This window comes from Cygnus olor, chromosome 2 (assembly GCF_009769625.2).
Source record: "Cygnus olor isolate bCygOlo1 chromosome 2, bCygOlo1.pri.v2, whole genome shotgun sequence".
NCBI classification, from domain to species: Eukaryota; Metazoa; Chordata; class Aves; order Anseriformes; family Anatidae; genus Cygnus; species Cygnus olor.
In genome coordinates this window covers 23650330-23673232 of record NC_049170.1, presented here as the reverse complement: position 1 = coordinate 23673232, position 22903 = coordinate 23650330, and the positions used below count along the sequence as shown (strand labels likewise).

The 22903-nt window shown below is 36.1% G+C and overlaps 1 protein-coding gene across 1 annotated transcript in view; it reads right to left on the bottom strand.

The window, feature by feature from the left end:
* ZNF804B (zinc finger protein 804B) overlaps positions 1 to 22903 on the bottom strand; it is a 237864-nt gene that overhangs the window by 21036 nt on the left and 193925 nt on the right. Inside the window, exon 2 of the mRNA XM_040549150.1 lies at positions 8907 to 9050. Coding sequence (XP_040405084.1) covers positions 8907 to 9050 — 144 coding nt within the window. The remainder of the gene's footprint in view (positions 1 to 8906; positions 9051 to 22903) is intronic.

Below are 22903 nucleotides of genomic sequence, written 5' to 3'. Positions count from 1 at the left end.
CTGCAAAGTATTTGGCTTACAAGGAACATTACCTAATGTTCATCAGTCTTTTGAAGATGGTACAAGAAATATACTGTATATCTGTGTTCAGCCTTGCCCAGTTCTTATTCATAGTGAATAGACACTGTTATATGAACAATAAGATTTTTACATAGAAGTAAGTACTTAGGAGACATGCTGTATATCCCACTGCTTTTGTCCTTGCTACTTGTCTTTAAAAAGTGCAAAAGACATCTGAATACAGACATTAAAAAAAAGAACAACAATGCCCAATATCATTTATCTTGCGTATTAAATAATACAGGCATAACTCCAACTGGACTGACCTAGAGATTATCTAAAAACAGGAACAATCATTTTAATATAAATGTTTAGGTTCTCCATATTTATTCTATTTTCTTAAGTACTATCCTATGTACTGCATGCGTTAGCACGTCAGAACAGAGAACCAAAGAGGAATACGTTGATTTTAATCACTACTTTTTACATAGTATGAAACTATATATGATTGGCTCTAAAACATTTTCTATTGGAATGGTGTGCTTCAGAAAGGCTTTTTGTTTCAAAATCTATTGAATTTACATGTTTCTTCATGTTCTGGGTCAGGGAATTATAGAACAAAATTAAACTTTTAAACTATCCAAACTGATATTTTTTGGGAACAATTTCATATTTGTCACTATTTAATTTGGGTTTTGGCATCACGTTTTTGTTTGTTTGTTTGTTTTAACAAATCTAATTCTTCAGATTCCTTGCTTATTTGAATAAGCGATCAATTACACTGCATCACCCATTCCCCCTGACTGAAAAATCATGTATAAAACTCTAGCAATGAAAAAGTATACTCTGAAAAGAATGGAAATGACAATAACAGGCATTAATGTAGAGCACTTCTTCTACCTGATATTCTGGTTATTGCTATGTCTTAAATGCCAGAATCTGATAATACACTTCTGTAATTCCTTATATAATGAAATACTAAAGAAATATCTTACAGTCATTGGACCGTCATTAACAACGATGAAATTAAGTTTCCCACTTTTTTTTTCCCCAATGTAAAGAGGGTTAAATTGCTAATTTACATGCTAATTAGCATTCATTCTAAAGTACAGCAAATGTAATTCCATAGCATCTAACATTTAACAATTTAGCTTATCTAGACATTAAATTTAAAAGCAGCTCTGCATTATTTGCAAGAGTATTTTTGAGGGCTAATGATTAAAGGAATCTCATTATTCTAAGCAACACACAATTTTAAAAAGATGAATACTGCCAATTTAGTTACCTTACCACCGAGTAATAAGAAAAGAGCCAAGCACTGGAAGGGCAGCAGGTTCAGTAGTTCTTAATAAGACCCACAGATTTGTCAGTTTAAAATAAAGAATTGTTTCTGATGGCATTTCTTTGGAATCTGTTGCCTCAAGTCACCCCCATTTTCAGAGTGTGCTCAGTGGTATTTGATAATGCCGCTTCTGCTGCTACAGAGCTACTCTGGTACATGTACTTGCTATAGAGTGCAACTGAGGCATCTTTATGTAGTATAGCCAAAAATACAAGCCTCCTCTCATAACATTTAAGAAAATATTGCATGATATTATAAACTAAACATTCAATTTAAGGTCGCTTCAAGCTGGCAAAATAAATGCTTTTAGTACAGTGATGCAATTGAATTATCATATTGTTTACATCCTTACATCCTGCTTTTGCTCATATGCTGCCCTTTGCTTAAACCGTGATGTCATCCTCTGTTGCTTTATGCTACTTTTATTTACATCAGTTTCTGTGATGTGACACAACTTGATTGCCTGTTTCATTGCATCACTGTTTCAGCATTTCAAAGATGCTGGATTGCAGGTACTCTGAAGCACAGCAAGCATGATAAAAACATAGTTTTAGAAAGACAGGATTTCTCTATTTCTGAATAACAGAAAGAAGCATCCAGGCCAAGAAAACAGACTATTTTGGTCTTATATTATCTATCAGTGGTAGAAGTTTGAATTGTATGTGAGCAACATCATTTGCTCATATTTTATTTTTTTATTTTCAGACCCCAGTGATTTTTGATGACATGTACTACCTTGGTACTATTTTCCATATACAAAGAAACATTTTGTGCCAATATATCTGTGGTGTTTTTTTTTTCTTCTTCTAAAAATAATTACCTTTCAAAACAACCTCTGATTTTCATATATCATTCCTTGTTGATTCACCCAGTTCCTCTGCTCTCAGTGGAATGTCTTCTCCCGTCCTTTACCCTGCTATTTCCCCTTGTTGATGGATTATTGGATTATTTTTGCAAGTCTTTGCTATTGTAAACTTATTTTTATATCTCTCTCTCCTTTTTTTTTTTTTTTTTTTTTACACACACCTTCATTTTGTCTTCTAATTTCAGAGTGATACTTCCATGAAATTTCTTTCTCCATCCACTACACCTATTCTCATAATTACTTCATAAAGACACTTCTGTTGCCCCCTCATTTCACATCATCAGTTCATTTGTAGCCAACAGCTTTGTCCCTTTCACAAGATGGGTTAATTCCTTCAGTACAGTCCATCTTCAATACTAAGTCAGGGAATTTTCCTTAATGAAAGCAACATGCAAGCCTGAGATTAAAGATTGTATTAAAGAACAGTTGCATAAAAGTGTCAAAAAAGGTCATCCATACAGTTTTGATTCTGGTGCCTTGTCACTTTTCTATGCTTTACTTTACAAATAGCCTATATATTTATGTAGCAATTTACTAAAGCCTGGGATCCAGAAAGAAAATTTCAACCCAAGCACTGAAAGCAAAGAAACCCGGGTCTTAAAATACAAAGTGTTTGGAAATCTTAATTATAAGCATCATGGTGAGTTCTGTATTTAAGGATCCAATAGAAACCGTACGATAGTTTGTTTTGTAATCAAAACTAATATCAGAAGAAAAGGGAAACCTAAAAGGAGTTAATTCACAAAAATAAATTCTGAAAGAATGAGAACTTGTTAAGTCAATTATGAAAAAAGCAGTGCGAGAAAATGAAAACTATTCAGCAAGAAATTATCAAAAACTTGCTCGTAAGGAAGTTACAGAAAGAGTGAAGTCATTTTGGGGAGGATGAACAAGAACACACACTGCAAAATCAATGTATGATGAAAAGCTAAGAAAGTGTGAAACTATGACTGAAATTAGACAATGCAATAAATAGCATAGTCATAAGTAACAATAAGAAAATCACTGGTTTCAGAATGAGCAAAAGCAGGCAAGAAGATCATTTCAGTAAATGATATGGCAGACTACAGAAATGAAAGCTTTGCTTTTCACGTGATAGAAAACAAGTCTTATGCCAGAAATTTAAAGAGTATACTGTTTCCACAGAAACCTATACTTAAAAGGAAAAAGCAGGGAAAATAAAATCTGTATGTGTAGTAGAATAACGAATAAAATAACAGGAATTCTTCTGCATTAAAAAGCAAAAAATTCTTAAGAAAATAAATATTGTGACAAAGAAGTGTCTTGCATAGGGTATACATCCACAGATAACCATTCTAATTCCATAATGGTAATAGGTAAAACAAACTGGAAATAGACTTGTATTGCTAAATTGTCATTTCACTGAAATTAAAGAATAAATCATGGAAAAATATGAGCAACTGTTGGCCATACTGAATTATACTTTCAGTATGTTGTTTTATATGTCAGAAGCATATAATCTGAATAGAGAAACTTGTGGCAAATGTTCAGGTTTAAAAAAAAAAGTAACAACATTAAGACAAAAACTACCACACATACAAAAATTCCTTTCTCAGTTCAAGTCCACTTGTAAACCAGCTGTTTGAGGGAGTCTAACATCACATCAGTAGTTCTATTGCTCTGTTCCTGATCTTTAACTTTTAATGCAATTATGATTCCAGCTTTCTTACTAGGGATGTGACAAATGTGAAAATTCTGTTTTTAAAATATACATGTATTTCTTAACAAGCATGAATCTAAGTTGATTTTTGCAAGGTTAGAGGAAGAAAATGTCAATGGTTGCAGATTACACTTCTCTCTAACTGTGAGGAAGAAACGCTGAAGCCTTTTGCTGGCTAGGTTATTTTCTGAGGAATACACAGAGAGTGAGGATTTCAGGTGCACAAACTGGCCTTAAAAAAGCAGTACAAAAGGAACAGTGGGTCCACTGATATCTTGAGGGGAAAAAAGCAGAGACTACACAAATGCACATAGTCATGCACCTTCATGCCAAGGTAACCCTTTCTGTTTTGATTAATATGTTTTTACAGCTACTGGTATTTTGTCCAGAAGAAGGTTTCTTGGTGCTGTGTTTGCCTTTGTTCCCAAATCCTGAGGTGAACTCTCTTGGATACTGTCAAACCAGTCTCCTTTCCTCAAAATGAAAATTGTTTGCGTACTAAGAGATGTGTACCTGAGGGTCAAAATATAAGCTTTTCCTCCAGTAAACATACAGATGCTAGAAAATGAAGACCTTAAACATGAATGAACAAAATCTCAGTACTACACTCACTCCTAGATCTTTCTCTGTGCTTACTTATCTGTGTATTTTCTAGGTGTTAGAGGCAAAGCTAATGAAAATGTAAGCATATTTACTATCTTTGATGTTTAACAGTAGATAAATCTCCATCTGAATTAGAGTTTAAATCCACAAGCACCATAAAGGCTTAATGGCAAGTGCCTACAGCTGTACACACTAAATCAGACTTTCATGCAAAAAATACACCCAAGTGTTAGAATGCATGGATTTAAATACCAATGTACAGATACATACATGTGAACTAGTGTAAAATGAAAATTCTGCTCACCTACTTTACAGTACTATGCGTTTCAAGAACACTAAAATTCATTTATTTTTTTTCATCTGAACGAATGTGATTAGGCAGTATCTCTAAATTTTGACAACAAACTAAAAGAGCTGTTTTGTTGTCAGAAACCCCAAGATGGCAATACAGCCTTGTTTTTCTTCACTGCTTATTTCTATTATTATTATTATCACAATTATTGTATTTCAGTACTTGGAACAGATTTGTAATTTTCTCCTTTGCTGACATCTGAAAGCCTAGCTGATTGCTAAAGATTATTTATACAAAAATGGAAAGCTCCCACTACTTCTACTTTAAGTGAATGGATGAATGCTATGCATGACCTGGAGGTATTAAAAGATTCCAAAGATTCCATTTAATAGTGTTAACCAAGTAGACATCTCTGCTCAAGTTTTATTTCCTTTTACAGATGCAAGTGACTTAACAATCCTATTAAAAAATCTGTACTTACATATTACTTTTCATCAAAGTGTAACATGCATTCACATGTGTTATATTTTCAGGCAGCAGCTTATATTAAATACATACAAACAACTTTTGAATTAATTCATACCAGGACCCTTTGCAGTGTTCAGATAATTTCAATAGAGCTGAGATAATCAGTTCTGATGCAGTCAACGTCTCTTAAGGAGAACACCACAAGCAAGTGATAGCAAGCATTGATGCAGGCACCTTGATGCTTGGATGGGAGATACTGCAGATTTACCAAATGTGCTACTGCCTGTGATTGCTGCTGAGGACTTTATAAAGTTATAGGTTTCATAACAAAGGAAAAACACAAAGGAAAAACACTGTTCATTTCAAGTGAGCTAGCTGGTATGTGCTGGGGTAGGGAGACGTGCATGCACAGGGCTGTACAGCAGTGGAAGATCAGGAGCAGGGAAGGAGTGGTTCTCTCTGGGGGTACACCCTCATTCCTGCCTCAGCCTTGGTGCAGTATCAGGCTTAACAATGGAGAGCTCAGGTTAAGCCATGTGGGAGTGAAGGCTTCCATTCAGACTGATTCTGAGCTCACTATATCCAGCCTTGCAGTGAGAGAAATTATTTTGCAATAACAGATAATATCAATGAGAAACGATTACGGAGTAGTGCAGCAGAAAAGATGCTGGCAAGATTATCTAAGACTAATGCTGTCAAGACAATCAATTAAGAGCTGCTTAATACTCAGTCAAAAGTACTAAATGATATATAAAGCACATTAGACCCCTCTAGGGTCATTTTAGTGTTATAAGGCAATGATGGTACAGGCACAGATGATCTTGAAGGATCCGTGGTTGAGAAAATTTTCCATCAAAGTTTTCTTTGTAAGCATATGTATGCATATATGTGCATATACATGTGTAGTATTTGTATACGTATGCATGTATGCAGTGTGGAGAGAAAGAAAGTGTCCCTGAGTATATTGCTTGAGAATAAGTCAACACAACAGAAAGACTAGTTGCACAAACAAGGCTAAATTCTTATCATAACATTTTGCAGTCTTCTAAGGACAGGGAAGGCAATGGCTGTTTGCCAGCTGTTAGGTCCAAAATTCAGTACTTTCTGCTTTAGAATTGGTTGAAATAAGAAAATAGATCACAAAAATTAATTCTATAATACCATAATATTGGGAGATTAGAGTCATAAATCTTTGAATAAAATCTGTTTCCTCTGGAAGAGAAACAAAAGGCTTATGCCAAAGTACTCAGTGCAATATCTTTTTTTTCTGTCTTTATATCTTCTCTAAAGAGCATTGCCACTTTAATACAGATTTCTAAGTGGAAGGGGAATCACAAGGGGAGACTACACTATATTGTTAGTGAAATCTAAAGAGTCCTTGACTTTCATGTAATCTCCAGTAGAAGAACGGTGTACAGAGCATATCCATGCATATGACTAATGGTATCCTCAAATATCTTCTGGGAAACAGAAAGTACACCTTAAGAGAAAGAAATTTTTCTTGTGGCTACTACACCTCCTGGAGCAAACATTTTGAAGCTAAGCTAACTAAAATCACAGAAAACTGTAAATTAACTTCTGTCTGAAGACTAAGTTGATAAAAGTAAGAAGAAGAAAGTTACTTTTTGTGACCAACCACAAAAGTCGGAGAAAAGGCAGCATTCATGATATTCCTAGAGGCAAAGTAATGCTGTTCCCAGACGTGGCTGAGCAGTCAAGAAGTGAAAAGGGAGATGAGACTGAATTACCCTGTCACGTCAGGAGGACAGCTAGCTAATCCTGCACTAACTGAGCTTCTGAACTACATTTGAAAGGGCAGGGTGGGGTGAGCTTGTACTGCCAGTTGATATTCTGTATATGTGGTGCATTTCCATGCAGACTCTTAGTTCACAGTACCATCAGTATGGCTGGTTTTAAAGCACTGAATTTGCCTACAAATCAAAGAGAGCTTTATTGCTTAAACATTCTCTTTTATAGTGGGAAGCTGCCCAAACCTCTCTTGCCTGACAACACAAACGTAGCTGGTGCATCGAGCAGGATGTTTTATTTCGGATAAGCTGCTCTCTGCAGGGGCTGTGGAGAAGAAGGAATGGCACAAATTGATCCATCTAAGATCAGTTGCATCTCTGACAAGTAGAAAATCAGCTGAAGGGTGAAAAAAAAAATTTCTGAAGCAAATGGGGATTTTTAGGGATTAGTGTCACATGTTTAGGATCTGGAAATGCATTTGTTTTGTATTATTAGAACCATTTTTGCAGATTAATTAATGGAGTTGGGATGTGAAGAATTGCTTTTAGTTTAATACATAAATACATTAGATTAATCTAGCTCTGGTTTGAGAGTGATGGGCCAGAAGAGTCCTATTAACGCCCATGAAGAGCTGACCCTGGGCTGGTTGAATTCAGCAGGATGGTTCATCATGATGAGTGGGCAGGTGTTAACCAGCTCATTCATGCAGTGCTGTGATAGGTGTACACAGAAAATGCCAGGATGATTTACATTCTCTATAATACTAGAAAAGACAGTAAGATTGCTTGCAGTAAGAGTGAGAAGTTTTGCCTTTAGTGCTGTTTGTTGTTCTTAACATTTACTATTTCTAGTTCTGTAGAAGAAATACCTGCAGCTTCTAAATGATTCATATATTTGCCCTGACCCCCATGTACCCAGAAGAGTGATCACCCAGGAGACACTAATACACTAGCAGCTTGAACATACACAAATGCATGAGAACTTGAACCGTGTAACACATGTAAGAGAGAGTAGAAAAACAGAAAAAATGTGCGTTTATGGAATCTTGCTACAGTTCTAACTTACATATTAGAATAACCCATATGATTAGTTACATCAGAGGTTCAGAAATGTTCATTCGTGAATTTTGTCAATGATTTTTGTTGAGTTCTGAAATTGTTTCAACAATTGCATTTTTCTTCCATAATGCCAACAGGAATATGCAATTTGCTAAAATCAGAGGAGAAACTAGGATGCAGAAAGCAAACATAGAATAATAACAGGCATACATTGGTAGGATATACCTATCATATATAGACCCAATTAAGTAGATGCAAAAATGATGACAAATAATTAGCATCTATTATCTTTTCCCAATAATCCCATATGTTGTTGTTCAACAGTAGTTGTCATTTTATATCATGTTCTGCATGTAAGGCAAAATGTATTCCACCATGAGAATCATTACGGGACATAGATTTCAACTTCAGAAACATATGCTTTTTTTTTTTAAAAAAAAAAAAAAATAGAACTGCTTTTCAGCCCTTGAAACAGCATGACCAGCTTGAAACAGCATGATCTTATGCCTTCTGAATCCAAAAGAGGGACCTGGATATCTGAGGAAGTGCTTCTTTGTCCCCCTCTAATTTATAAGTAACTTCACATTTTAACGTATCTATTTCAGTGTGAATATTAGTACTGAGCACCTATCTAAAACTACAGTGATCTTTCAGACAAAGGGGCTTAAATTGTGATGAAGATTAAAACAATTAATATTTTACATTTGATTTTGATGAAAAATATTGTGTGAAATTTGAAAGCATCAAATGTTAACTTGTCTTCTACTTGAGTGAATTTAGAAAACCCTGCAATCAGGAAGGATGAAAGATGGACGACTGTAATATCTATGGATATTTGTCAGGTTTACCTGCTTGTGAGCATGGTCATAAGAATTGATGTGGTTGTCAAATTCTTGGTGTTTGTGGTACTGCTTGTCACACAGTTCACAGTAGAAGTTAGCCTTCACATCCTCCAGAGCCTTGGCTGCAGCTTTCTCCTTCTCAGCATAGTCCTGCAAAGGCAGAAGCAAAGGGAGACACTTTGCTACAGATCGTGAGCTCATGCTGTTTTTGTCATCCACATTAAAAACACTAGACTGACCAGAACTGCTAACTCACTGGGCACCATCTTAGTATTAAAGTACAGGCTGAAAATATTTGGGTTTTATGTTGGATTTAGTTAAATAGTTGTATTTCTTGAATAATTATTCTTAGCACTTGTTTTAGGTACCATAGTAAGCAAAGTACGGAGAAGTAAGGCACATTAGGACACTGCCTGGCTCCTGGGTAGAAAATCTGAATAGTGAAGAGTACCAAGAGGATAAACTCATCAAAATCACCAGGAGGATGAATTAACTTCCACAACGCTCCTGGTTGGCACTGCTTCTGTGCCTTTGTTCTTTTTGATGTTGTTGCTCAGAAGAAAGAAACTAGTTTTAGTCTGATACCAAGACATATTTTCTTTTGAGTTCTGCTTTCTACCTCACATCAAATATTCAGCAGGGCCAGACAGCAGCTGGCTATGGCTGGCTGAGATTTCTCTGGAGCAGTGCCACTGCAGCAGGAGCCTTTCCCATGCCACCATGTCCCTTCCCCAGGGCCTACACATCGTCCTACCTGAGCTGCATCGTACTGAATGCAACCATCACCTTCCAGACACAGGCCACAGCCACTGACGTGATCTAGCACAACTCTCATGCTGCTATAGTGCTGGAAGATGTCCATTCTCAGGCAAATACAGATGAAAAAAAGGGAAAACAAACGGTTTTTCCCTCTGTGTCTCCTTACTGACTCAGGTAGGTTCCCTGGAGAGTCAGGTACTTTACTTTCAATATATATTAGGTACACAGAGAAAACTTAAAACGTAGGAGTTATTAGCTACTAACCTACAAATAATTAAATACTTAAATAAACACTTAAATAAAGGTCTTGATATTCAAAGCTGGAAGCAGCCTTTGCTGATCTTATTTCTTTTACAAGTCCTTCATTATCTTATTATTATTATTACACTTAAATGTTTTACTTTAGAGTTTTATATGCAAAATTCTGACATGGAAAAAAAATAATGAAGAAGTCATTAAAAGCAATTCATTTTATATTCTCATTGACAAGTTAATATTACTCGAGTGTGTGTAAGCTATTGCCAGGGATTGCAGTAATTTATCATTTGCTGTATCATTTTATTCATCTAAAGAAATACGTACTTTTAACCACCAGACTTTCCATGCTATGGAAACTGTCGGGTGTCGGCATGGTTTCATCACCCTGCCTGTGACAAACTGTAAGTATGCCAAAGCCGGGAGATGCTTCCTGGCTGGGACACCCTGCTCCTCTTCGGTTGCACTGCCTGGCAGGAGTGCAGGGATCAGGAGGGAAGCCTTCGTGCAGGGCAGATCAACATGAGTGCAGTTCTTGAGCCTCTCTAGAGGGAAGGATTTTCTTAATGAAAGTCGTGAATTTTAGGCCTGGGACTTGACCAAGCAGCAGGGATGTTGGCTGTCCATGTGACACATGAGATCTTTGGATGAGTTTGTGCTGTGAGCCTTCCAGCTTTGCCCTGGTTTGTAAGCCATCAGGTTGGTGTTAGTAGGTCTTTCTCACATGGTATCTTAGAGGCTGGTGTTGCTAGTGAGAGTAACTTTACCTAAACTAGCCCATCTAGAAGCTAGGTGTATGACCATGCACCTAAGGTAGCATCCTAAGCTTCCTCTATACGAAATAGAAAAATGATAGCCACTGCCAGATGATGATTAATTTCATCTACTTCAAAAGCCTATTTTAAGATGAGATGAAACTCTCTCCAGAGGTGTTATCTCTCTCTGTCAACCACTGCAAGGCTCTAAACTACTAACCTGGCCTACATCCTTAATTTGTAGATTGCTGAATTCAGAGATAATGAATTCTATATCATATCTCTTTATATTCAATTCCAAATCTCCCCATGAACCTTGTGTGAACTGACCAGCTTGAAGACAGGAGGTCAAAGAGGAATTTTGTACCTGGAATTTAATTTTACACCCTACAGATGATGCCAACATCATGCCAGTCCTTCCCACAGGGCAAACATCCAAATAAACCTTTTCCTTGCATGTATATGGCTCGGGTGGATTAGTATACTGTGGTATACTCTGATTGGCCATTTTTAAAAGCAAGTAGCCTGAGCTATTTCACTTCTCCACTTGAGAAGCTGCTCAGTCATGGTAGTTATTACTTGATTGTGTTAGGGGGAAATATTCTTGCAATTAAACAGTTAAATAGCTTTTATTAGTTATTTAAATCTATAAAGCCCATTAAAAAATGATACTTTTCAGCTTATGTTTCAGATCCATTGTTTTGCTAGCATTAATTATTCACTGGGCCTTTGGTATAATTAAAATGCATAAATTAGAATGTGGATGCAATAGCATTAATTATGCAGCAATGCCTTCCTTGGAAGTCAAGTGTTGGGGGCAACATATTTTTATTTTAATCTGGAAAAAAATGTAAGTTTTATACTCACTGGCAGCCATCCAAAGCATTTTTTTCCTCCTGCTTCTGAACTGTCAATTAAATGTTTACAGCCTGCTCCACCTTTGTTTCTGTTGAAGAAGAAGCCTAATTGTTTGGGGTGAACACACAGCATTACTCTCTGTGAAGCACAACTGAAACTGCTGTTCATGAGCATTCCAAACTGCCAACTTTATCTTTCTCAGCAGAAATTAATACAGTTCCCTTAGCATAAAGATGTTTTAAAATAGCAACAAGGCAGCTCCCAGGTGCATCCTAAGATAATCACAACTACCTCCATTGCCTTATTGCTTAATTATGCTTGTCTACCATGGCAAAAGATATAATTTCCTGCTTGCTTATCGATCAGATGCAGGGAAATTGAATGCAACATCACATACTTTAGAAAGGTCATGGGTTTTTATTTCTCTGCAAAGGCATAAGAACTTCTACCACTACAGTAAATTGTGCATAATCAAATGAATTTTCACGTACAGACTATTAATATCATCTCTCTTCAACTATAGAGTCCATGGGCCAATTTTGGCAAAATAAATGTGATCAAGTGAAAGAAATGTGCAATTACATCTGTAGAAAACATATGTGATCATAAAAGGTTTACTACACTAATGTAGAAACAAGAAAGTTTGAAACACATTAATGCATCTTTCTAACTGGGAACCAGGAATGATAATGAGCATGTGTGTCACAGTCTCATAGATTTTATTCAAGATCATACACTACTTAAAAATGTCATGTAGCCTGGGTAAACATGAGTATGGTTGTAAGATAATGTAAATTAATACCACTGTCTTTGAGGAATGGGCAGCTAATAGTAAGTACAAGCTCATGTCAGAGATGTAAGTAAATGCTCCTAGAAACCACGGGTTAACCATCTGCTACGTTGCTGCATGCAGATAAATACTGTATAAGGATAAATGAGTGCAGAATACACCTGAATGTTTTTTTTTTTTCTTTTTTTTTTCTTTTTTTCCTGGAAATGTGTAAAATGGCTCCATATTATAGATTGTAATTACATTCACATCAATTTGGCCCACAGAGGCACATAACTGTAATAAATGTTTATATATGGGATTCATTTAACAAGAATACTTCTATTGCACATTAGGTTGGAAGTGCTTCACTTAGCAGTTACTTTTGCAGTATGCTTCTTATTGTGAAAATGCAATTAATGGTATCTGACATTTCATTTTCTAATATAGGGAAAATCAATGAAAAATCGCATGTAACTGAGTTTTCTAGAATGTTGCCACTGACACCTAGTCAATTAAAAATCATTTATTAAATCCAGAGTCTGTAAAAGATGTTTAATAGACTGCATGGCCATTAAAGTATGCTGATCTAGACAAAGCAATATTACACTGCTTGCCTCAGGAATTGATAGTAAATATATCTGCTATGTTCAAACAGACTAAGGTGAAAAGTAGGTCACTTGATACAGTAAAACTTTCAGAGACAGCTTTCTATAAACCCATGGATTTCTACAGATATTGTGGAGTAAATCCATAGTGCAAATAGAATGTGAGAAAAAAATGTAGCATCATTATCCCATTTCTGGTCACCTATTTCTAGACTGGAATAGAAAATTAGTGATAGGACATCTAACTGCTACATGAATGCAGAGCTCAATAAATGACAGACTGTTCTCTTTGGATACATAAGCAAGCAGGGTTGTTAGAGTTTTATATCTTATATATAGGTCCATGAATCAGATTAGATAATGAGTGCTAGTATTAAATACTGCTGCCACTACTGAGGGGCTCGGGGATTCTCAGAAAAGAGGTTAAAGGATAAGTAGGACATATATAAGCATGTGAATATGCTACAGAATCATATTCTACATTAGAGAATTTTAAGAGATTCATTAGAAACTTGCATGATGAAATGAGCTATGGTTATGTATGAAATCTATGAATGATACTAATTAACAGTGCAGGGTGCACAAATGTTTTAGAGATCAGGATCAGGATTCAAAATGACTGCAATAATCATAAGATATAGACTAAAATCAGCAAGATAAAATTCAGTAAGATGCTTCACTTTGGAGGGTGAAATCACATCCACCAATACTGTATTGTGAATAGCTGAGTAAACAGAAGTGCAAGGAAAAAGGTCCAGGAGGTTAGAGTAGAAAAGAAATTAAATGAAAGTCAACAGTGAAAGTCAAGGCAAATCACATTCTGACATGTTAATAGTAGTGTTATATGTAAGATGCTGAGGGTAATGATTCCACTTGATTCAGTATTGGTGAAATGTCAGCTGTAAAATACTATTGGGTACATCTACCCCAGCAAATAACTTTCATCCTGGAACTTGGTGCTCCATCATCCCCACTCTGTGTATGATAGTTTATTCCCAGACTTTCATTTCAGAGTAAACTTGCTATATCCTTTTGAGACAAAGCTGAGCACAGTTCTCGAATAACATTCAGTTCAAGGACCGTGCTCTATAGGTAGCAAGGATGAGACTTTACCAGGCTCTCTATGCCCTATATAGTCCCCCAACAACCATCAATCTGTATGCCTTCAGGCACCCCAATCTCATGGCCTTCCCCAAGGTGTGCAATACTCTCTTGCCATTAAAATGCACACAGCATTATGCCACAACCACAAAAATACCCATGCAGTATTTTAACACAGTGCTCACATATTCTATTTTTTTTCAGACAGACTGAAATAAAGCCAAACAATATGTCTGAGGGTACCACACAGACCTGAGGAGACTTAGGCCAAGTATGGGCATAACCTTTTTTCCTTGGGATGCAGTGTGGCTGATAATGCTTTCTACATCACTGTGCCTGAGAGATTAGACCTGCTTGTTGGGGAAGATACAGCTAGACATGTAGATACAGCCTTTGAGGAAATACTGGTTCTCACAATTTGAGAAAGGTCTAGACATACACAGGAGACCCTTGAGCAGGTCAGTAATGATAACTTATTTAAGAACTAGTGAGTTACATGGTTAAAATAAGCATTTTAGAATATGATTAAATTTCAAACTGTATTTTTTTTTTTGAAAGTTCATGTGAGAACTTGTAAATGATGTTTTTTGGGGGAAAATTTTTAAAACTGTCTGGGCCAGTACAACACATCTCTGGATGTTGAGGACCTGCACACAGATAAGTAGAGACAACAACTGTAAAACTTTTGTTCTGAGTTGCTCATTCACCACCCCTTGGGATAACTGCACATAACTTTTATGATCTCCCCCCCCCACCCCTTTTTTTTTTTCCTGCATCTATAGCAACATAGATTTCTGAAAGATCTCTAAAACTCATTGGGTAAGTGATAGAAAACAGGCACTAATCAAAGTACATGTGTGCAATGTGAAACTTGAGGACCGTACAAATGTCCCAATATTAGGATGCGCAACTGAACATCAGCATTGTTCAATTAATCAGCTTTTCCCCAAATGTTCTTTTTTAGCTAGACAAGATTCCAATGCATTAACTACAGAATTTTCTAGGGAAGTTTAGCCATGGAGATAGGGAGAAAAGCAAATAACTCTGTTCGGCTGTGATAGATATCCTCTTACAGTAGGCATGAATGGTCTTCTAACCATCTGAAACACGGACAGTATGTCATAATCACATGTCTACTGGCTGGTAACTTTTCAGTTCATCTAAATAGTGCTCACCTCAGCGGGTTCTTCTAGGGAATCCTACCCACCTATATTCTTGGAACTGATTTCAGGGGAAGCCAACAATATGGATTTTTTCATTTTCATTTACCCCACACATGTTTTACAATCCTCCACCTTCAAAACCCTATGCATAGTTTCTGCCAGCGTGGAATCAACATTGCGGAGTTTCAGTTATCTATTGCAAAGGTATATTTTTCTTCAAAAGCAGCAATACTGTAATTCTCAGCTGACGTATAGAGGGCAGCCACTAAATTTTGCAAACAAAGATCTTCATATTTTTCACACTCAGCCTATTCCAGCAGCATTATATCCACTTTAATGTGCCTCTGGAATACTGAGACATGAGAAGTGCAATGCTTTTAGCAGATCCAACATGATTTTCAGAGTACAAACCTGCTAGAACTAATGGGTCAGATCCATCAAAAAGCTGTAACTTTAGAGTCATAAACCTATTGTCATGAACCTATTCCTAACTCATTCATTAACTACATCAGCAATGTTGATTAGAATCAGCCTTATAGAACATACGAATTTGAAGAAATGTGCCAGCAGGGCCATTCAGACCTTCAACAAATCTTATATATTCTAATATGTTGCAGCTTCTGGTATCTTTTATAAGGGACTTGTACTTTTTTGAGAAACAATGCATTCTTAACACTTTTCCAACTTTATAAATGGAACATAACAAAACTAAAAATCTTCATTGTGGGAATAGAGTACATTTTTCAAATGTTTTAGTGTGATTCAACATCTTCACCACATTTTCAGAAATCAGAGGAACTTGAACAGCTATATCTATCAGACCCTTCTAAAAAATTGATCAAGAGTTGACCTGCAAAGGGAATTAGGGACCTAATGGAAAGTTACATACAAAATTGTATGTATACAGTTTATGAACTCAATTTAATTTTAAAGGAAATACATAATAAAGTGAATCTGGGAATTTAGATCATTTCTGATTGCAAACAGTAATATTTAAAGGAAGTAATTAGCAAATTATTTTATTTAAGTGAATGGAACTGCCTGGAATGCCATGTAGCACAGAAACAGCTCAAATAGGACATTATATCTAGGATGGAAATAATATAAAAAGGAAAGAAAGCTAAGTCACCTGCCTTCTCTCTATTTAGGCTAGAATCAAGAAGGTTTTTTGTCGTCTGTGGAACAGACTTAAGAATAACGTTCATGTTAAAGTACAGGCTGTCTAGAAACCTATTTTATTTAAGACAGAGTATGATACATTTATGAAGGGAAGTATATGATGTAATTGACTCTCCTAATAGAAGACTAAATCTGATTTGAATATTTAGGACAATACAGATACACTGAGCCTGCTTAATGGTATGTGATGCTGTCTGGTTTTTATCTGTGTGATTTTATCTATGTCTGATGTAAGTGCTATGGTTAACATTTGACTTGATATTTTGAAAATATTTTCTATGTATGAAATAAATACATTTCCAAACACTAATTCTGCCATGAAAATAATTATAATTTCTGTTGTCTTTATGTACCTAGAGCATCAGTCCCAAAAAGACGGAAGGACAACCTGCGAACAAAAAGGTTATCAGAACTGTCATAGGTGGGATATGCTTGTAGAGGCTGAAACAACTTCTGGGATAACATTGGCAAGGAATGTGGTTTTATGACTGCTAGAGTTATAATCTTGGCAGTTAAGTGAAAATACTAAAAAAAATATGGGTAAGGACTAAAAAGATAGAAAATGATAGATGATCTCAGAACATTAGGCATTGGAATGGGTTTCTCACGGAGGTGTGGGGTGTCGATGGGGGTGTTTAAGGAAAGGTTGGACATGGTGCTTAGAGACAGTGTTTAGTGGGTGACATTGGTGGTAGGGGGATGGTTGGACCAGATGATCTTGGAGGTCTTTTCTAACCTTAATAATTCTATGATTTTCAGCTGCTCTGTAGATGGCCTTTGCTGACTGGTGTAAATCTAGACTGTCCACTAAAGCTTCAGTGAAGTTATATTTCAAAATGACTAACTTAAAATGTAGATAGAATAGAAATGTGTCTTCTAAGTTGGACAGAACTGTTCCTGTTATGCAAAAAAAATACTGCACCACTCACTTTTTCCTCATAGTCCTGCTTCTCTGCACAAATATGAGTCCTTCAGTGAACCTGATTGTGACATTATTGTCTCCCTTCCATTTAAAGTCAATCCCTTCAATTTTTTCCACTATTTCATGCTACTTTCTCTCTCCTCCTTTCAAGTGATCATTTCTTTTACCTCTTTTCTGATGAGTGAGGTATTATCAATTAATCTGAAGAGTGAGTCCTCCATTTATCTTTTACTATTTTCATTTTTCCAATTGCAATTTTTGGAGTACAATGCATGTTCCAGCACTGCATTTAATAGATTGTGCAATGTCATATTTCTTTGTCTGACACCTCTTTTCAGATGAAACCTACCTGACATAAGTTAAGATCCTTGTACGTTTTGACCTTCTTCTACAGAACACAACAGAATGTAACTTATATTTAGTGTCTTTCATATTAAAGTTAAGTCAAAGCCCTTTACAATAATGATATTGATCATGCAGTAACTGTGTGGGAAAATAAAGCATGAGTTGTGGGAACAGAAACAGTTATCACACAACTTATCCTTGCCTTTTAGAATCTTTTTATAGTAAGTGCCTTTTTCATACAATACAAGCTAATCATGTCAGATACCTTTTTATAGTCTTTAATACCAATAACATTAAACATTTACATCCTCTCATTTACTAGTGTTTAACTCTTTCTTTGTAGATACCATAATGTTAAAGCCAATTCATGTAGAGCAATTCAGTACCAGAAATGGTACAATAGGATGTCTAATCAGTGGCTTTCTATTGCTCATAGCAACAGGGAATAACTGCTAAATTTATGACAAAATATTAATAAATGTTTACTAAATCCAGATTGGTCAATTAATTTACTTGTGCTAAGTATACTTGCAATCTACTTCAGAAATATGCCTTACAGCGTAAGCATTAATTGAACTATATGCAAACAATCTTCTCTTAAAACTTCCCCTAAAATCAGTGCCTCATCATTGTATTATATTGTATCTAATGAAATGTTTTCTTTTGTTTGTTTTTTCAGAAACCAGAATATTTCTGTACATTAGTTTCTCATGCAACCTTCCTCCCTACACACACTTTTTTTTTTTTTTTTCAACAGAAGCCCAAAGCATTGTTTTCTTTCACCGTGTTCTATGAAATCCAAATGGAAAAAGGAAGGTTACTTACATGCATACATACCACTCTTTTTCTGCCCCTCCCCAAATGCATGTATCTTGGTTGTAAAATTCTATATACTTTTTCCATCAGCTCTGGATTTTTATACATGTCACAGTTCTACTCATCTCAGCCACAAAAACGAAACAAAACAAACAAACAAAAAAACCACCACCACCAAAAAAAAAAACACCACACCCTTTCATTCTTCTGCAAAAGGAAAGTATAATATTTGCATTTTGATTGGAAAAAAAATGCATGGGAGGGAGAGGAGGTGGAAGGCAGGAAGGAAGGGAGGAAGAAAGGAAGGAAGGAAGGAAGGGAAAAAGAATAGAAGGAAGGGTGGAAAGGCTGAAGAAAAGAATTAATACTTTTTCCATCACTTTTTTAGCAAAATGCCTGTGGCTTGAAACCCACCCTCCAGCACATCAACCAATGGAAAGCTTGTTAATTTTTCAATAAAACTGGACACTCAAATTCAGATTAATAGCACCTTTATGTTAATTTCCAAAGTAAAACTCCAGCATCCCATTCTCAAGAACTATCACACAGGAGTAATCACCCAATAGCATCTCCTCTGTGCCCAAAGGGAAAACAACTACTTTCTAAAATTACTTCTATGTGATGAACGCAAGACTCCAGAACATGTCCAAAAGCAAAAGACACCAGTTACTAAGAGATCGAAGGAATTAACATGAACACTTGATTACTGACTGTAGAAAACAATTGTTGACTGAAGATATTAATTTGATTTCTGTCTAGCACCTCCAGACTTAAAACTGAATTAACATTAAATCAAGAAAAACTACAAACTCTGTGAATTGTCTACATTCTTGCATCATATCCTCTGTGCAAACTTTCCTCTATGATAGAGATAAGTACTAGTATACAAGGAGGTGTCCTCAGCAGGGGGGACTGAATGCACTACTGAAATGAGTAGAGATGCATAAGAAATAGTGACTCAGTAACAATGAGCCACTTTACAGTTTTCTTCACAGTTTCCACATTTGGTGTATGTACCTCAGCTCCAGAATCCCTTTAGCCCATTGCATCTTAATTGATTTACAGCTACATCATGTTTGGGCTTTTTTCAATTCTTCTTTTTTTTTTTTTTTTTAATGGTCCCTCCCTCCCCTTTCCTTCAAGTTACAACCCACAGCATAGACAGAACCCTACCTGCCACTTTCTGTGTTTACTGGGCAGTATAATCAGCAGTGAGCCTGCAATGTGTTCAGTTACTATATATTAAAAAAAAATCTAGTCAGAGAATTTCTGTCCTTTGCAAGAATGTTGGAGAGACCCCTGTGCTGAGACACCTCAGTGCCACTTACCAACTCCTCCTGTTGTTCTGTTAATCAGGATGAAGACTTATTGCAGAAGAGCATGAAAGGCTACCTGGAATTTTTTTGCCTCAAGTGCTTCACCTAGTCTTTGGCTCTTGGTGAGGTCCCTTCCCAGGAATGGGGTTACAATGAACCAGAGGCGCAGCTATCTCTGCCTTAAGCCCAGGGCCTAGCTCAGTCCACCACAGCTGGAGTCGATGGAATTTTTTCCACTGATTTTAATGGGAGCATGGGAGTCAGCTGAAACAAGCATATGAAGTAGAAAACAAAGCAAACAAAAGAAAAGATGAAATGTAGATCCATGGGGGATTTCCTGAGATATTAAAATTATTAAAAGGGAGACTGAGAATACTCTGAAAAAGAAAAATTGGGAGGGTAGGGGGGGAAAGAAAAGAAAGAGAAAAACAAGATGAGAAAAAGGAACAGAATAAAAAGGAACAGAATAACTTTACACTCAAAGACTATATATATACACTTTTTTTTTTTTTTTCCTGCTGGAGCATTGTTGAGGAACAGACTAATATGGTACTAAATTGATAGAACATATTTGTTATGTTCTTGAATTCACCATACATGATTGTTGGTATTAGGTGTAACATTGTAGAATACAACATAAAATTTAAAAAAAAAAAAGTTTCTGGGGCATGAAAGATCTTAAATAAATACCAAATAAATACCGTGTTGAACAAATAAAAGATGATCCATGCTTGTCTGCCCTTAGATGAGTAAGCTATATAACATAGGGCTAATTCTGTCCCAAGTGCTTGGGTGAGAAATACATTACCCAGACGTAACAAGCACTTCTATTGCTGCCATGGAGACCTGAAGCTTCCTGAGACAACAACTCAAGTGGCTGATTACAGTTTGATGCTGTTTCATGAGGCCTCCTGGGGTGTCAATTAATCTCATGAACTTATTGAACACAGCAGAATGTTAGAGGTTCTTGATTTCAGGAAAATGAGCTAGACTGGCATCTTTTAACTTGAAAAAATATTTCTGGCTTCACCATCACATGTTACAAGTAGAAATGTGGGGTTCTCAACTCCAAGAGTACAATCATTAAATTTCTTGCCTTATTGCATCACATTTCTTAATTTTCAGTTTTTAAAATCTAACTGAATTTATATCCATTATGGACTTGCTAGATTTTTATTTATTTTTGATCTGTGATTCTGCATTGAATATGTAATGACTTCAATGGTACAGAAGTCAACAGAAGTACTTTGATTTTAGATAATCTGCTAGAGCACAAAATCTGGAGTAACCACCTGTTATAAATCAGTGCACAATCTTATTAGATAACACATTTGACAGTGCATTTCATTAATGAATATGAATACTAGTGTGTGAGCTCTAACTCTTGATCTAATTAGAATAGATGACTCAATGATTTAACTATGAGAGGGTGACATTTGCTCCCAATATTTAAACCCCACATAGTAAATGGCCTGTTCTTGAATAAAATGCAACAAACAAAGAACTGTTTATAATCACACTGGCTTGCCGCTAGGAGAAAAAAAAAAAAAAAAAAGCTACAAAACTGTACATATGAAAGCAGAATCAAAAAAATAAAGTAAAAATAGTACTTTCTAATAGCAATGTGGTATGTTGAGACTTCACTGAATGGCTACATCATGAGAAGGGCCAGGGGCAAATTTCAGTGTTTTATGTAACATCAGGCATATGTCAACTGCCTGTAATCAATGTGAATGTACTTTATAAACTATTGTATATTTCAGACTTGGTTGGTATTTACAACATGAATGAGAAGTTTAGCAAAGAGTTAATGTGGAAAAGAAAGTTTTGCACACCAAGTACATTATTAAGTTTAAGGGAAATATTTTATATGGTGTTCTTCAGTTAATTGCTTCCCTTCTGCACAAACTCTCCACTGACTCAGTTTCTAAACCTCATTATTTTGTATACATCCCATTGACACTTCCATGTTTGCATTTTGTTTTAAAGCAACTTATTTTGTTACGTTTCCATCGCTGGTGATTTTGGTCTACTGCACTTAACTTTCATTTCTGAGCAGCTTTCCCTTATGCTGTCAGTGTACTGTCAGGAAAACCCAACAGAAAATTGGCCATTATGAGATTTGATGTGTTAATGGGAGGCTGGATTCTTCTAAGCTGGCTCATGATCATATCAGTAGCTGTCTGACAGGATGTGTACTCTCAGTCATTCAAGCACTCACAACCATCCCTCGCACGTGTGGGGAGTAACATAGGTGCAGTGTAGAAATGTCCAGGGAATAACGCTTTTGTCAGGTCTCATTTTGCTCTATTTAGAGGTATTCTTCTCTCTTTTTAATACAAGTAATATACTGTATGGAATTATTAAAGCAGAAGTACCGACTCGATTCATTAGGATGATGACTAGAGTACTCTGGAAGCAAGTTTAGAGCAATTTAAAAACAATCAGGCCTTCATTTGTATCACGGCAGGGATAAGAGGTGAGCGTCAAATTTCATATTAGCACTTATTGCTGTCCTGCAAATTTTCTTGTTCCCATTTCACAGCAACACTGCTCCTAAATGCTGGACACTCAGCCATATTCAGTGACCTGTATGCAGTAAATTCCAGCTAAGAATTCAGTAGAATATGTTTTGTATATTCAAAATAACTTATTCTGTTCCAGTAGAATGATTGTGACAAGTTTTGATGGAAGTACCACATATACTTTATAGAGGGGAATAAAGAGGTACTATGTCCATATTCATATGGCCATCTCCATCTTTATCTCTAAGTTGATTTGTCATATGGATGCGTAAGCTTTTATTTAGTATTCAAAATATCATTCTGAAGCCTGACTGACTCCTGCACTGGATGTGGTGCTAGGACTTTGGCCTCCCCATACACAACTTTGCAGCACCAAAATTGTATACATCCCACCATATACTGTAAACTGTAGAGTTGAATTAAGCATCACAACTACCTATTGTGAGCCCGGCATAAATCCAGTACATGGAATGAAACCCTATTAGGTAATACCAATAAAATTCTGGAGCTTGTCTCTCTGGAGTTAAATAGCTAAGCAGTTCCTTGAAAAGTTGTTTGCCCCTCCTTCCTGTTCTGCCCATACAAGATGAATCTTCTGATCAAGTTGGGAACCTTGCACTGCATTTATTAAC